The sequence below is a fragment of the Ascaphus truei genome, chromosome 1 (assembly GCF_040206685.1).
Source record: "Ascaphus truei isolate aAscTru1 chromosome 1, aAscTru1.hap1, whole genome shotgun sequence".
Lineage (NCBI taxonomy): Eukaryota > Metazoa > Chordata > Amphibia > Anura > Ascaphidae > Ascaphus > Ascaphus truei.
In genome coordinates this window covers 452564342-452581612 of record NC_134483.1, presented here as the reverse complement: position 1 = coordinate 452581612, position 17271 = coordinate 452564342, and the positions used below count along the sequence as shown (strand labels likewise).

The window sequence follows — 17271 nt, the reverse complement described above, 5'->3', positions numbered from 1 at the left end:
AACACGGTATCTTAAATACTTTATTGTACAACGCATACAATTGTACATTATTTCTAACGCGATCTGCTTATAACGCAATGTGATTCTTTGGACCCCAAGCACAGCGTTATAAGGGGGTTGAGCTGTATTCTTTTAGACTAGAGAAATCCTATGTCTAGAGATTTCCCCACACATATTTTTCGAGGGTGTTTATGCAGCTAGCAAACCAGACAGAAGCCAAAAGATAATGATTTTCTCTATTGCCTGGGAAAGGTGAAGCAGCCGTTCCTTGGAAGAAGGAAATAGTTCATTCAGAGTTCTTGATGACTGATACCTTTGTCTTATCTGTTTGCCTAAGAGATCATTCTAAAACCAGTTTATTTTGTGATCCACTTCTAACAGGGTTCAGATTCCACAGTCAGTGCCTGGGCACAATCACACTTCAATTACAAACAAACCCTTTCCCACTTATTTTAACAGTGGTTAAAAATTAAACTTCAGTCAAAGGTTTCAGCCTTAAAATCCCTCCAAGTAATGCTCTGGGGTGAAAAGAAGACATACTTCATCATGAAGGCGCTGGGGTTTGTCTGTGTCCTTCTCTGCCATTGCGTTATCAGCACACTAACGGTAAGAAATTCTAATACCAATAAGCAGGTCACGATCTAGCATAAAATAGAGAAATACACGTTCTCTATGGCACTTTTTCTCTTATTTATGTTATGTTCATCTTCATTTGCAAGATCATACTTACTTGTAGTGCTGTTCATATATATCAAAAATTCAGAGAAGGGACTGATCACAGCAAGTGATAGGGCTGGAGGCAGGTAACCAATAAAAAAAGTATTTATTTAATTGAACAGCATAACAGCAGATAGAACAGGGTCCTCTGACGCGTTTCTCGCCCGTCAGGCGCTGTTCATATATATATATATATATATATATATATATATATATATATATATATATATATAATATATATAATATATATTACAAAATAACTGGGCTTACTGTATATAAAAAGATCAATCCTTAGGGGGTAATTCTATATAGCTCAAATTGGCTGATCAGGATGTTTTTGGCTGAAAATTCCTATTGTAGTCGGACTATTGTATTGTATGTCTTTATTTATATACTATACTATAAAGAATGAGGCTCTTTGAAGTGATACAAATTGTACAGCCTGCAGAAGAGAGGTTTATATTAAGAATATTTTTTTTTGTGGATTTAACTTTGATTATTGTTAGCATCAAACACGCCAACATGTCTTCAACACGTTGTGTAAACACTCTCAGCACCTAAAGGATTAAAGTCAGGGCTAATGCATTGTTTGTTTTTCTACCCAAAATGGTATGAAATATCTATTTTTGATGTTGAAATCAATAATTAGACTGGCAGAATCACATGTTTCAGCATTGGATTTAATAGTAAAAATCATTGCCTAACAAGACATTTCATTTTAATGAGCACTGCTTGTGCCGGAGAGCTCTGGAGGTAGTTCAGTTTTAGATACACAAGTCTGTAGGTTTGATGCCAGCTTTAGCCATTTGCATTAACCCTGGAGATTATGTATTCAGATTATATTTAACATTTATTTGTGCGTCAACATTTTTGTACTAAAACGTAATACAGACCTTCATAAAATGTGCGTCGTATGTATCAAGACTTCATCAATGACTCGTCATTTCTTATTTAAAATTATTTTTGTTGCCTTACTTCATATTCAATAACTGATTGATACAATTTACATGAAAGCAGAATTATGTGTATATTTAATTTTTTTAGCTAGTATTTGTAAATAGAAATAATAATAATAATAGCATGTTCTTGTATAGCGCTACTAATTGTACGCAGCGCTTTATAGAGACATTTTGCAGGCACAAGTTCCTGCCCCGTAGAGCTTACAATCTATGTTTTTGGTGCCTGAGGCACAGGGAGATAAAGTGACTTGCCCAAGGTCACAAGGAGCCGACACCGGGAATTGAACCAGGCTCCCTTGCAGCAATCTCAGTGTCAGTCAGTGCCTTTACTCACTGAGCCACTCCTTCTCCATCAAAATGTTATTTTTTTTTATAATAGCCATGTACAAATAACCTTCTGTATGTACATAATGGAACATCCGTGCTGCGTCAAATACATTTTTGGGTTGATACATAGCAACGTCAGACTGCGCTAACACTATTTACAGACCTGTCACGGTTTACACCAAGTTGAACTTGGCAAAAGATTTTGACGCACTTTATGCTTTTCTATTGGTGCACAGAAACATTTTGTTTTTGGGGTACATAACATTAACATTTGTACACATAGCGCAGTGCAGATCTGTGCCCCCACAAAAGATCATTTGATGGAGAAATGTCATACAAGCGCTTTTTTAAATGACCAGCCATTTTGTGCCGAAAAAGCAGTTTTCCTCGCTTAGTACACAAGCCCATCTATGTGACTAGTGAAATCGCCATATCAGCCTGTGCCTCAGGAACTTACAATGAACCTGAGAGCACCTTGCAGCTGGGACTCTTTGTGCCTGTATTATTGCATTATGCTCAGTGCTTCATGGTAGGAAAGTAGCATTATATAAAAGTATGTGTTATCATTCAACGTTGGTGGGTGCCGTGGGGCAAATTCTTAAGCCGAGCTCACTCTGCCTACCTCACGACGCGGCGTGCGCGGGTCCGCGTTTGCGTGTATCTGTCTGCTGGGCGATGTGTGCTTATCCCCAGCAGACTGAATGACGCGACTTGGAGGCGGGACTTCCATATCCTCCGTCGCCCATGTAATTAAAAAAAAGAAACAAAGTGTGTGTGTGTAATTTCATTGGCTGGCGAAGTACACGTGACGCTGCTGCAGCATGAAATTACAACTTGAATTGTCTCCCTCAAGTGCAGCAGCGTCAACGCTGTACTTATCCGCCAGGAGTCGTTTCTAGTTTGAAAACTCCGATAGACAAACATCCAAGAGTGCCGAACGTGCGTGTGTGCGTGCACGTCGCAGGCAGAGTGAGCGGGCCTTATACACACTGCAGATTACTTATGCAACAGAATTCCACAGTATTCTTACCCAAGTTCTCGGAAAGTTATGTTACACAAAATGTTCAACTAGTTCAACTCAATGTTTGCTTAGCTAAATACACATTTGATGGTCGGAGTTTTGAAATACCCCCTCGGTTCTGCAGAAAAACAATTTGGGATGACAAGGAATCATTCTGAAAACGGATTTTACACTGCAAGCTATTTGGGCCAATATTAACTAAGCCATTTCAAGTGAATCGGCCATGAGGGGTCTTCCAGTGCTGGAGGGTGATTTATGGATTGAACCCGATTAGTAAATATGGGCCTTAATGTTTGCTAGATTCGTCTACATTGGTTGTAGGTTGTGATACCTCCTAGCGAACAAATGTTCTTCATAGACAAAAACATAATGTACAGAACTTTTGCGACCTCATTGGTTTCTACTAGAAGTATACTGTTCTAGATTATCTCTCCAAACATGCTATGAGATTTGACCCGTATAGATGAAAAAATAAGCAAAGGGTAGACATATGTTAATTGGTTCAGTGTTGGTGGTTGATGCATTACAACCAAGTTTAATTATAAACACAAAGAAGTGTCCACTAGGACTATTCTTCCAAAAGTCTTCCATAATATTAACATACATTGCACCATTTGTTCCTCCTAATGGATTACATTAGTAGAAATACAGGCATACTGGCCAACTGACACTATCAGAAAAATTCCAAGCAATTTAGCTGGAGGAATTAGCATCTTTTTACTTTTTCAATGTTAAAAGCTCTTTCTTCTCAATGCAAGTTAAATTGGCAGTTACCCATAGCAGGTCATTTATAAAACAAAAAACAACTTATCAGTGTAAATCACTTCCCTAGGCTGCGGTCCCAGTCTTCACTGTAGCGCGCGCGTCCGGCAGGCGTGGTGCGTGCACAGCACTTCACCGCGATCTGCAGTGAGTGGAGAGAGGCAGATATTGCGATGGCGGTGGTGTGGCAGGGGTTTTGCAGGAGCGTGGCCATGACCTCATGCGGCTGGTTGGCCCTCATTGGCTGATCCACTGGGGGGCGTGGCCATGCCTCCGTCGCAAATTGCAAATACATTTTTTTGTATTTGCAAAAACCCGTCGTAGAGCGCGGCTGCTAAATGCGCGTCAAGGTACCTAGTGGGCCCAGCCCCATTGGGAGCGGTACTTGTTCATGCAGCGCACACCAAGCCGTGCGCTGTCGAACAAGTAACAGCCTTAGAAAGACTCAGTTACCCTTAGAGTAATTGTTTTACTTATTTGTGCTTCATAAAAAAAAATGCATATGGTTTGTATTTCCCTGGCTGGGAATACTGACTTCATTAAGTCAATAGGAGTTTCCGTGCAATAGTGCCCTGATCAGCACTGTAGCAGTTGATTAAATAACCCCCATAAAGCAGGGCGATTCATGACATCTCTTTATTTTGCATGTTATAGAGCAAGGCTCCCGACGCGAGGGGTGAAGAAGAGCGACTAAAAAGCGAGTGTTTGAAGAAAAATTATACATCCAACTCCTGCAGTAAAGTCTTTTGTGCTCCCTGGCAGAGGTGTGTGGACGGGAGGTGTGTTTGTAAGCTGCCCTACCAATGTCCACGAAATGGGACCATTAATGTTTGCTCTGTATCGGGAAAGATGTTTCTGAACTACTGCCATCTGAAGAGCTCTGAATGCTCAAAGCCAAGTCAGAAGTTTTCTTCAGAAGCACCCTGTGACGGTAAGGTGCACACTCACAACAGGGGTGGTGCTAAAATCCCTCTGAAAAAAAAAACACATTTATCAGATCTACTTTTTGTTTTACATGGAGTAACGATGTCGTCCGTTTCAAGCTGCTCTAAATAGCTGAAGTTTCTGACTTTCAACAAATGAGTTTCACATACAGGAGACTTCTGCCCTAATTTAACTTACTCCGGAACAACATGGACTGTTGGTCTTTATGTACAGAATCCAATCGATACTGAATCCTGCTGAATAGATGTACCGTATTGGCCCGAATATATTACGGCCTCGCACATAAAATGACCCTAAAGTTTTGAAGTTTTTCTACATGAAAAATAAAAGGTGTTAGGCTGCGCATGTAATACAAATACAGTTTTCAGAAGGACATTTTTAGTATAAAAAAAACAGCACTATATTCGGACCAATACGGTAGTTAAGACGATATTTTAACCTACTGTTCACTCCTAGACAGGCTACGAGTAGGAGACAATCGGGAAGTATTTTATGGGTTGTTGAGCCAATCTGGTTCTTAACAGGTTCTGGTGTCTACTGCCACAAAGTATCATCATTTTGTTCGTAATCATAATAATGAAGAGCAAAGATCATAATTACATGTCTACACACTAGGGTACTGTATTTTTTATAGGCATGCTAAAATAAGATGTTTTTGCTCTAGGAAAATTTCAAATATCTTTGAAAAATCAACAAGGTGAAGGCATTGTGGAAGTAAAAGTGGCCAGGTCTGAAACCCTTTCATTCCTATGCAGCAAAGGATGGAGCATACTTGAAGCGAATGTAGCCTGCAAAGAGCTTGGATTCGCCAAGTAAGTTACTGTAACGGGTGTGCTCGCCACAAACCAGGACGGGACCGCAGGGCCAAGGTGGGGATATAGAAGCACCGACCTGGAGCCGCGAGGCTGAGTCCAGATTGCGGGTTTTGTAGTCGTGGGTAGCCAGGTCAGGGTAGGAGACAGCAGCGTAATCGTGATCAAGGCTGGGGTCGGCACCAGGGAAGCCTCAAGAAGCAGGAGCTTCAACACAGGCTAGGCCTCAGGAACCAAGAACACTTCAGCACAGGGTCTTCAGCACTGGGAAGGCCTCAGGAGCAGAGAACGCTTCAGCACAAGGAAGACTAGGCAAGACCAAGTGCTTGTGATAAGCACAGGTAACAGAAGGATTATGCTCAGCCCCTTCCTGGTGGAAGAGGCTGACTCTAAAAAGCAAGAACAGCCAATAGGTGCAGAGCTGCACAGCTGGCAGCAACAAGGCAGACTGCAATTTAAGTCCAGGAACAGCTGTAGATGATTGCTCAGTTCAGGGAGCGGTTTGCCAGGAACCAAGATGGCTACTACAGCCATGTAAGGGCAAGTTCAAGCCAAACCCCAGACTGGAACCCTTACAGTTACATTGACCAGATGACTTTCTTATATTTCATTTACATTGGTGTTTTAGTTACATCACTTGGCCAAAGTATGCTAAGCTTACTCACCATGTTAGGGTCATCCTAGATCAGGCAAGTCCTAGCTTCTTTGTATATGTATTGGGCTTGGGGGAATTTGTATATGTATTGGGGCCTTGGGGGTAGTTTTTATATGTATTGGGCAGCTTGGGATAATTTTTATATGTATTGGGGGGCTTGTGGGTATTTTTATATGCATTGGGGGTGTTGGAGGAATTTTTATATGTATTGGGGGGCTTGGGGTATTTTATATGCATTGGGGGTGTTGGGGGAAATTTTATATGTATTGGGGGGGGCTTGGGGGTATTTTTAAATGGGTTGGGGTATTTTTTATATGTATTGGGGAGGTTTTTTTTTTTAAATATGATGTGCATATATGTATGTATGTATGTATGTACTGTATGTAAGTATCTATATAGATAGATAGATAGATAGATAGATAGATAGATAGATAGATAGATAGACAGCAGCAGGCACTTCAAAGGCTAGGTGTAAGTAGGTGCTTGTTCAATAGGGATGAATAGTGAACATGGTGTCCCACCAGGAGACAAGAACAGCACTCAAAGGTATAATGCAAAAAAAATGTATTAAACACAAAGAACAGGCACAAAAATTCTGGCACCTCCCTGAGGAAGGTCCTATACAGGACCGAAACGTTGGACTTTTTGTGCCTGTTCTTTGTGTTTAATAAATTTTTTTTGCATTATACCTTTGAGTGCTGTTCTTGTCTCCTGGTGGGACACCATGTTCACTATATATATATATATATATATATATATATATATATATATATATATATAACAAAAAGAAGACAGCGCGGCTCCCATAGTGTAATATTGTCAAACTATTTTAATAAATGCCAAAATGCATGGATCACAGCCACTCCAATGTTAAAAAAGAATATAGGCAACGAACTTAATAGAATTTTGTGAACTTCACCCGCTCCTCCTCCGCTGTGATGTCCCGTCTGGTACGCCAAAACCACGTGTAAACGCACTGGTACACTCCCACCCTGAGACTTCAGGTGTGCGCGTCCGCACTGTGCTCCCTCTCCAATCCAAGTCTCGCGATAGTGGTTCTTGGTAGACTAGCTCTCAATGAGCTTCCCACGGGCAGCGGATTCACCACAGGGGGATACGTAGGTAGTTCATACCAATATTAAAACATGATATGGAGGCTAAGTTGAGAAATATATATATAATCAAAAAATAAATAGATGATACCGTTCTGTGGCTAACGAAATGCTTTTATTTGTGCGAGCTTTCGAGATACACTGATCAGTGTATCTCGAAAGCTCGCACAAATAAAAGCATTTCATTAGCCACAGAACGGTATCATCTATTTATTTTTTGATTACTGAAGCTCGGCTAACACGGTACTGATACCTCTACATGTAGATATATATATATATATATATATATATATATATATATATATATATATATATATATATATATATATATATATATATATGCTTAGAAGAGTCCTTGTCTTTAGCCCTATGCGTTTCGTCGCGACTACTTCGACTTCATCGGGGGGTAATGTGACTACATTAGTGTGCTCTTAAATAGCCTGATGTTTAATTATTTAATTAGCTACACACATACTCCAGCAATCAATGACAGAGTGTCAGCTGTGGGAAAGTGGAGACGCAGGGGAGAGAAATACATGCTAGGCGGGAGAGTGAGATGGGGTGAGACGGAAGGGAGAGAAATACATGGGAAGGAGGGGAAAAGAGAGGGGGCTCATGAGGTGTGAAATGGGGGTGGGGGGGCTGCTTAAAATATTTGTCCTGGGCCCCACGATTTCTGTTGTCGGCCCTGGGTACAACCAGTGAGACAGATTTGGGGAAATTTAACCATGGCTTTTATTAAGCCCGTTACTTTAAGGAAACACAAAAATAAATAAACATCCTATCCCTTTGTAAGTGCTAACTCACTTTCCAAATCCCTCTCTGCAAGGCTGAGAGGATAAGCCTCTTTCCAACCTATCACCCCAATGTTAGGGTGACCAGATTTACAAAAGTAAAAACCGGGATACATTAAAAAATATATTATAAAACAAATGACATCACCAACTGTGCCCCTCCCCTTTCTGTTCCCCCTTCTCTCACACAAACCCCATTCTCTTCCTACCCCCCCCCCCCCCATCCCTCCATTCTCTTAAACCTCCCTCTCCTATTCTCTCAAACCCCTTTCCCATTCTGTCTCTCTCGGTCAAATAATGCTCAGGCCTCACATGGACCCCGCTGAGGCAGGGAGGGTGCTGTCCCTCCAGGGTCAAATCCTGGATAGGCATTCTGCCCTCCAGACTACATTGGGCACTGTAATCGCTTCCATCACCCCCAGCTTGCAAATCCTTGCCAACCATCCTTTTCTTGCATTCCACAAGCCAAAAGATGAATTCCCCACCGCTCCTGTTTCAAGGTCAAGTACACCTCCCACTGTTTCCTCAGCAGTAAGTGCTGTAACCCTTGATGGATCTAAGACGCCTGATTCAATGTTGGATGTCCCTATTACTAAATCTAAGGATCCTGTTTCAAAGTCAAGTCCCCCTTTCTCTGATTCTTCTGCAGTACCTGCTGTAACCCTTGCTAGATATGAATCCCCACATTTAAAGAAGGGTCCCCTTTCTCTGACTCCCCTGCAGAATCTGCTGTAACCTTTGCTAGTTATAAGGCCTCAGATTTAAAAGCAGGTTCCCCTTTCTCAGACTCTCCTGTAGTGTTTGATATACCTATCATTAATGCGAAAACTCCTGCTTTAAAGTCAAGTTTCCCTTTCTCTGATTCACCTGTAATGTTCCTAAAGTTCTTGCCATAAAGTTTCCCATAGTATCCGGTATACATACTGTGGATTCTCAGACATCCACTTCAGCGACAAGCAGACCTTTCACCAATTTCTCCACATGGTTAAATATACCTAGTTCTGCTTTTTCCCAGACAAGTACTCCTACTGCTGGGTTCCATGTAATGTTGGATAACCCCATCTTTGTTTCTAAGGTTCTTGCCATAAAACTCCCCACAGTATCTGGTATACCTATTGTTTCCCAGACTCCCACTTCAGAGACAAACGTACCTTTCTCTGATCCATTTGCAGTACCTAGTGCAACCACTGCTGACCCTCAGACACCCACTTCAGATACAAGCGTACCTTTCTCTGTTCTATTTGCAGTACCTTGTGTAACCACTGCTGACCCTCAGACACCCATTTCCGAGACAAGCATACAGTATCTTTCACTGACTGCTCTGCAGTGCCTGTTATAACCATTGAGGACTCTGGGTCTCCCATTCCAAGGACAAGTTTAAGTATCACTGATTTTTCAGCAGCGTCTACGGTACTTATTACTCACCAAGATTCCTACATCAAAGGCTAGCTTTCCCCTCACCAGTTTCTCTACAGTACCTTATGTAACCCTTCATGAGTCTGAGACACCCACTCCAAAGGCAAGTTTAAGTCTCGCTGATTCTTCCACAGTATTTGAGGTACCCCTTACTGACTCAAAGACTTCCACTTCAATGTCAGGTTTACCTCTCACTGATTTCCCTGCAGTACCTGATGTCCTTACTGATTCGAGGGCTCCCGCTTTTAAGACGGATTTACTGCTTACTGATCCCTGTGCAGCGCCTGACATGTCCTTTCCTGATTTCATGGCGTCACCTTCAAAGACAAATGCACCCCTCTTGGATTTCCCTGCAGAGCTTGATGTACCCATTCCTATTTCCTGTGCTCTCGCTGTGGGGACGGGTGTACTTCTTTCTGATTGCCCTTCAGTGACTGATGCTTCCTCTGCGGATTCTGGGGGCCCCCGGGCAGAGACAATTTTCCTGCACATTGATCCTCTTCCATAGCCTGATGTATCTACGGCAGATTCCAAGGCTCCCACGTCAAAGTCAAGTTTACTGCCCACGGATTCCCTGGTTTCTGTATTGATGCATTTCCAAACCCACCTGCCATGGGGTCCTGGCCTCCTGCTGATGGTCAGTCCCCCGGCAGAAAGCTACTTCATCACCTCAACTGTCACAGATAAGTTGCTATGTCTAACTGGACCTCACAGGAGGATTGTATCTGTGCCTGAGTAGTTGAGACTGGCTGCTGTGGACATTTTGATTATTGGCAGCCTGCTATATTGGCTGCACCTGTTCAAGGGCTTAAATAGCAGCCAGTGACTTCCAGCCCATGCCTGAGCATTGTATTTGTTTCTCTGTGTTCCTGGCCACCTTGGGTTGTAGTAGCTGAGCCTTCCTAGTTCATGAGCTGTTCCTGTTGCTGCTTCCTAGTTCGTGAGCCTTCCCTGTTCCTGTTGCTGAGCCTTCCTAGTTCGTGAGCCTTCCCTGTTCCTGTTGCTGAGCCTTCCTAGTTCGTGAGCCTTCCCTGTGGCTTCCCTGTTCCAGGGGTTAGCCTGTTCATTTGGAATCCCTGTTGCTGACTCCGGACCGTGACCCCAACCTTGTTGCCTGCTGCCTGCCCTGACCCTTTGCCTGTTGCCTGGATTCTGCACCACTGCCGCCAGCCCTGACCTCCTGCCTGCTTACCGACTACGGATACTCTTACAGGTCTCTGTCTCTGGGCTCTAGTCAGTTAATTTGCATCCCTACCTCAGCCCTGCGGGTCCGCTTCCTGATCCGACACGAGCACCATCACAATCACCTGCAGTTCAGGCAGGAGGCTTTTCTACCTGCCTGATGAGCCAGGTGGAGACTGGTTAATTGTCTCTAGTTGCAATTAACAAGCTCCCAGCTGGATTCCTCAGACCAATACAGGCTTACTATTGAAGCCTTTTTAGACAGTGGTAAAGGCCCTGTTACACCCCCTTGCCACAGTCAAAATGCAATACCCCCGTCACATCCAAAATGCAATATCTCCCCCCCTTTCACACATAATGCAATAACCCCCACTCCCTCCCCACACAATTCAATAACCCTCCCTCCCCACACAATTCAATAACCCCCCTTCCTCCCCACACAATTCAATAATGCACACATACACCTGCCTCTCTCTCCAGCTGCTGTCGGGCCTCTCTCCTGCTGGTGTGCGCTGGAAGCTCAGCCCTCAGGAAGTTGTGCTACGCTTCCGGCATGTACCGGTGAAAGAGAGGGAGGCCCAGTGGCAATTAGAGGCTTGGCATGGATGGGAGAGGCAGGTCAGCAGCAGCTGGGATAGCCGCACCCACTGGGCCCGGGATACTTGTCCCGGCTCACCCACCCCCCCCCCGTCAGCGGCCCTGTATAAGGGCCTGTGTCAAGGATTGGACTTCGGCTGAAGTGGATCCCAGTGGCAGGAACAGCAGGGAGCGAAGTCAGGAAACAAGCAGGGGTCCGAGGCAGGCGGCAGGTAGCAAAGTCAGGAAACAAGCAGAGGTCGGCAACGAGGAAACTGGAACAGGATGATAGCAATAGCTAGCACAGCAGTAAACACAGGAACCTTGCAGGAGCTAAGGAACCAGTATAAACAGGCAAGGAGGAACAGGAAAGGGAGGTTTATATAGGCAGGCTGGGAGGTGGAGCACAGGTGCAGAGGTGTCAGGTATCAGAGTCTGGAATGTTCCTTAGTTTAGCAGCAGCACTCCCGGTGGGCAAGTATAGGTACTGCAGGCTAGAACCAGACATTGAGAGTGGCAGCAGTCCCGGTGGCCAAGCATGGGAACAGCAGGCTAGAGAATATGACATTACTCCCCCCTCCCAAGAGCGTTCTCCGGATGATCTTTGCTAGGCTTGTCTGGATATCTCCGGTGAAAAGCTTTGACTAGTCGCGGAGCATGTACAAAATCTTTGGGTTCCCAAGACCTTTCCTCTGGGCCATAGCCCCCCAGTGAACCAGGTACTGTAGTTTCCCTCGGTGTAATCTGGAATCCAAAATTCTCTCCACAATGAATTCCTCTTCGTTATCTACGAGGACGGGTTCAGGGGGAGGAAGTCTCCGTCCAGGAAACGGATTCTCACGGAAAGGTTTCAGCAGAGAAGAATGAAACACAGGGTGTATTTTGATGGTCTCAGGAAGCTCTAATCTGAAGGACACTGGATTTATTAGTGCTGAGATGCGAAATGGCCCGATGTATTTTTGGCCCAATTTAATGGTTGGAACCTTTAGACGTAGATTTCTTGTAGAAAGCCAGACTTTATCCCCAACTTGAAATTCTGGGGAGGGTCTGCGGTGTTGGTCTGCTGCTCTTTTGTACTTTACTTGAGTCTCACGAATTGTCTCTTTGAGGGTCTCCTGGATGTCTCGCAGAGTCTCCAGTTTCTCTGTAACTGCCGGAATGGGGCCCGAAGATGGAAAACGAGGAATAAAGGTTGGATGAAATCCATAATTTGAGAAAAAGGGGCTCTTCTGAGTCGAAGAATGATGTGAATTGTTGTAAGAAAACTCAGCTAATGGTAGGAAATCAATCCAGTCATCCTGGAGATGACAAACAAAACATCGTAAGTATTGTTCCAAAGTCTGATTGGTCCTTTCTGTCTGGCCATTGGATTGTGGATGATAGCCAGACAATAAATTTAAACGAATTCCTAGAGAGGAACAGAAGGTCCTCCAAAATTTTGAAGTGAATTGTACCCCTCTATCGGATATGATCTCATCAGGAGTCCCGTGAAGCCGAAACACCTCTTTCACAATCAACTTGGCTGTCTGGTCTGCAGAAGGAAGATTCAGTGCTGCAATGAAGTGAGCCATCTTTGTAAGTCGATCCACCACTACCAGGATGGTATTATGTCCACTTGATCGGGGCAGGTCAACAATAAAATCCATTGATATAGACCCCCAAGGACGAGTTGGAACAGGAAGGGGCTGCAGTAAACCCACAGGTGATGCTCGAGGGGTCTTGGTCCTAGCACAAGTCTCACAGGAGAGGACATAGTCTTTAACATCTTGTGCTAATTTAGGCCACCAAAAAGAGCGAGACAACAGTTCCTGTGTCTTGAGGACACCTGGGTGACCAGCGGGTCGGGAGTCGTGCATTAATTGGAGCACCTCTAATTTTACCTCCTTAGGGACGAACAGACGATCCTTATAGTTCCAGAGACCATCACATAGAAATAGTTCTGCTTCCGGAGGAGGGTTTTTAAGAAAAGAGTCATTTGAGTAGGCTCCCTTTATTCGTGTGAGGAGATCGGCGGAGAATGTGACGCCCAAAAAATTTCTTTTTGGAAGAATAGTTTCTTCTTGCTCTTTGTCTGAACTAGGATTAGGAAAGGACCGTGACAAGGCGTCGGCTTTTCCATTCTTGGAGCCAGGGCGGTAGGAACTGAAATCTTGCAAAGAAGAGAGCCCACCTGGCTTGTCGCGCAGACAGTCTCTTTGCGGATCGAATGAATTCTAAGTTCCTGTGATCCATAAAGACCGTAATTGGGTGATTGGCCCCCTCCAGTAGATGTCTCCACTCAGAGAATGCAGCTTTTATAGCCAAGAGTTCTTTGTTTCCAATGTCATAATTTCGTTCAGCTGTTGACATTTGATATGAATAAAAGGCACATGGATGAAGGAGCATCTTGGGTCCAATTCTTTGTGACAGAATGGCACCAACAGCGGAGTCGGATGCATCCACTTCCAAGATGAATGGTAATTCTGGATTTGGATGGATGAGGATAGGGGCAGATGTGAAGAGTGACTTCAATTGTTCGAATGCCGCATCCGCTTTAGGAGACCATTTGAAGGGGAATTCCTTCCGTGTGAGTTGGGTGATTGGGGCAATAATGCCAGAGAATTTTTTAATAAAACGTCTATAGAAATTGGCAAAACCCACAAATCTCTGAATGTCCTTTTCATTCCGAGGGATTGGCCATTCCACCACGGCTTGAATCTTGCCTGGGTCCATACTCAAACCCTCGGGAGAGATGATGTAACCGAGAAATTGCATGCTGATTTTTTCGAATTCGCATTTTTCTAACTTGATGTTTAATTTGTACTTACGGAGACGCTCAAGGACAATTCGGACATGTCTCTGGTGATCCATGATGTTATCTGAGAAGACTAGGATGTCATCCAGGTATGCCACTACAAATTGGTCCAATAACTCTCGAAGGACATCATTGATTAAATGCTGGAAGGTAGCAGGGGCATTACAGAGTCCGAAAGGCATCACCAGATATTCATAGTGCCCATAACGGGTTCGGAAGGCTGTTTTCCATTCGTCACAGGGTCGAATGCGGACCAAATTATACGCTCCTCTGATATCTAATTTGGTAAAGATTTTGGCTGACCGAATTCTTTCCAATAGTTCAGGAATCAGATGTAATGGGTACCTGTTCTTCACCGTTATCTTATTTAGTTCCCGATAGTCAATGCAGGGGCGTAGAGAACCGTCTTTCTTTCCCACAAAGAAGAGCGCAGAGCCTGCTGGAGAAGTAGAGGGTCGGATAAAACCCTTTGATAGGTTCTCCTGTAGGTAGTCATTGAGGACCTTCAATTCCGGTTCTGAGAGGGAATAAATTCTTCCAAACGGAATAGCAGCACCCGGTAATAATTCAATGGGACAGTCATAAGAGCGATGTGGGGGAAGCGCATCTGCGTTCTTCTTGTCACACACATCTAAAAACTCAGAGTAAGGAGCCGGCAGAAGATTTTCTTGAGACGAGGAAATCTTATGTATTCCTACACACTCTGGTATAGGAGTTTTAGGTAGACAGGCTAGCTGACAGTGCTCCGAGGGAAACATGAGTGTCTTGGTCTTCCAGTCGATTAGTGGGTTATGGATCATGAGCCATGGAATTCCCAGAATCACTGGAAACAAAGGTGATGGAATGAGACCAAATGAAATCTTCTCCTGGTGATTGGGCTCCATGATTAGTGTTAAGTTACTGGTTTCATGGTTAACAGGTCCAGAGCTCAAGGGAGAACCGTCAACGACTTCCATCCTTTCTGGCGATTCCTTGGCTACAAATGATACCGAATTGTTCTTGGCGTATTCTATGTCCATAAAATTCCCTGCCACCCCTGAGTCGACCATTACTGTGGTTGAAAAACAATGTGTTCCTTCCGCGATGATAATAGGAACCAGGAGGTGAGGGTGTAGCGAAGGAGGGCTATCTTTCCTTTGAGAAGCAGAGAGAACAGTTTTTGAAATAGCGTGCAGCTGATTTCTTCTAGGGCTCTGGAAAGAAGACCGCCTGGACTTGTTTGGGCAATCAGCGAGATAGTGCCCATCGTTTCCGCAATATAAACAGAGATCTTCTGTTCGGCGTCTATTCCTTTCCCCGGTTGAGATGGGTCCCCGCAGTGTATTTACTTGCATCGGCTCCTCCTCAGTCTCCCTGGAACGTCTTGGGGTACTGACATCTCTAAACCCGGGGTTGCTTGGCATGAACCCGTCTCTCCAATCGTCTTTCCGTAAGCCTGCGATCAATTTGGATGCATAAACGGACAAAGTCCTGAAATCTCTCTGGGGTCTCCACCCGGGCTAGTTCGTCTTTAACTTGCTCCGAGAGACCCTGCCGAAAATGATATTTCTGCGCGGCCTCATTCCACTCAGTATCGTTAACCCATCTGCGGAATTCAGCGGCGTACTCAGCTGCCGAGCGTCTTCCTTGACGAAGATTGTTCAGAGTTGCCTCAGCGGTTGCACTACGATTTGGGTCATCAAAAATAAGACTCATGGCATCGATGAACTCCTCCAGGTCCCTTAGTAGTGGGCTATCCTGTTCTAACATAGGGGAGACCCAAGCAAGGGCCTCATCCTTGAGCAGGGTAATGATCAGTCCAACCTGGGCTTCGTTGGTATTATAGATGGTAGGCTGAAGCTTGAACACGTCTGCATTGATTAAGGAAATCCCGAAAAGATTGTCTTTTTCCTCCAAATTTTTCCGGAAGGGTTACACGGGGCGCGGTTTGCACAGTCAGAGTCTTTTGAACAGATGCGGTGATTAAAGCTGCACGTAGTTCACGGTTTTCAGCTTCTGCGGCGGCAGCTCGTTCCTCTGAGCAGAGGGCACATCCTTCCGCGCGGACGACACATTCTTCCCAGCGGGCATCACGTTCTACCTGGCGGGCATCCCGTTCTTTCCGGAGGGTATCCTGTTCTTCCACGTGACCAAGACGTTTGATAAGGTGTCCTTGTTGTTCTTGGAAACCAACCATGATACGTTGTAAGTCCTGCAGTGTCCGAGCCTGGGCCAGGTCTGTTCCGGCGGAATCCATGGTAGGGCCTCTTTATTCTGTCAAGGATTGGACTTCGGCTGAAGTGGATCCCAGTGGCAGGAACAGCAGGGAGCGAAGTCAGGAAACAAGCAGGGGTCCGAGGCAGGCAGCAGGTAGCGAAGTCAGGAAACAAGCAGAGGTCGGCAACGAGGAAACTGGAACAGGATGATAGCAATAGCTAGCACAGCAGTAAACACAGGAACCTTGCAGGAGCTAAGGAACCAGTATAAACAGGCAAAGAGGAACAGGAAAGGGAGGTTTATATAGGCAGGCTGGGAGGTGGAGCACAGGTGCAGAGGTGTCAGGTATCAGAGTCTGGAATGTTCCTTAGTTTAGCAGCAGCACTCCCGGTGGGCAAGTATAGGTACTGCAGGCTAGAACCAGACATTGAGAGTGGCAGCAGTCCCGGTGGCCAAGCATGGGAACAGCAGGCTAGAGAATATGACAGCCTGTGTGAAAGTACCGTCACACTGTTGCAGTTCTGATTTGGTGTGTTTATGTAGTAGACCTGTATTTCGCAAGTGCTTCGGTACCTTTACTTGGCTTCCATTGACAATCCCCTATTGAGACGGTGCGCTTGCCTCTTGCTACTGACCGATGGATGCTCCACTGGGCTCTACTCCTTTGGCTAGCGTCCGTTAACTCAGGCAGATCGCTGGCTTGGCTCCTGCTCAGCACTGGTCAGTCCTGAAATCTCTCAGGCTTGCGCAGATATGCCCCTGCCTGCCCTGCCAGACTCTTCCAGATCGCTCTCTCAGTTCTGCCCCTCCAGAGTCCAATCTCATTGGCTTTGGCCAATTCATTAAGTAATGTGAAAAAACCTTCTAGAACCTCTACATATTTATTTATTCCCCCTCACAGCCCACCTCCCCTTAACTTTATTTGTTGTCTCAATAGGACAGGGTGGGATCATGGTAAATAAAATTCTTAATTGACAAACATTTCCCTATTCAGAGGCCCCTA

General features: G+C 44.8%; 1 protein-coding gene across 1 annotated transcript in view; it reads left to right on the top strand.

Annotated features, from left to right (window-relative positions):
- The first annotated feature begins 433 nt into the window (after positions 1–433).
- CFI (complement factor I) overlaps positions 434–17271 on the top strand; it is a 39676-nt gene continuing 22838 nt past the window's right edge. Inside the window, exons 1-3 of the mRNA XM_075617152.1 lie at positions 434–606; positions 4441–4717; positions 5396–5543. Of these exons, the coding sequence (XP_075473267.1) occupies positions 514–606; positions 4441–4717; positions 5396–5543 (518 nt within the window). The 5' untranslated portion in view covers positions 434–513. The remainder of the gene's footprint in view (positions 607–4440; positions 4718–5395; positions 5544–17271) is intronic.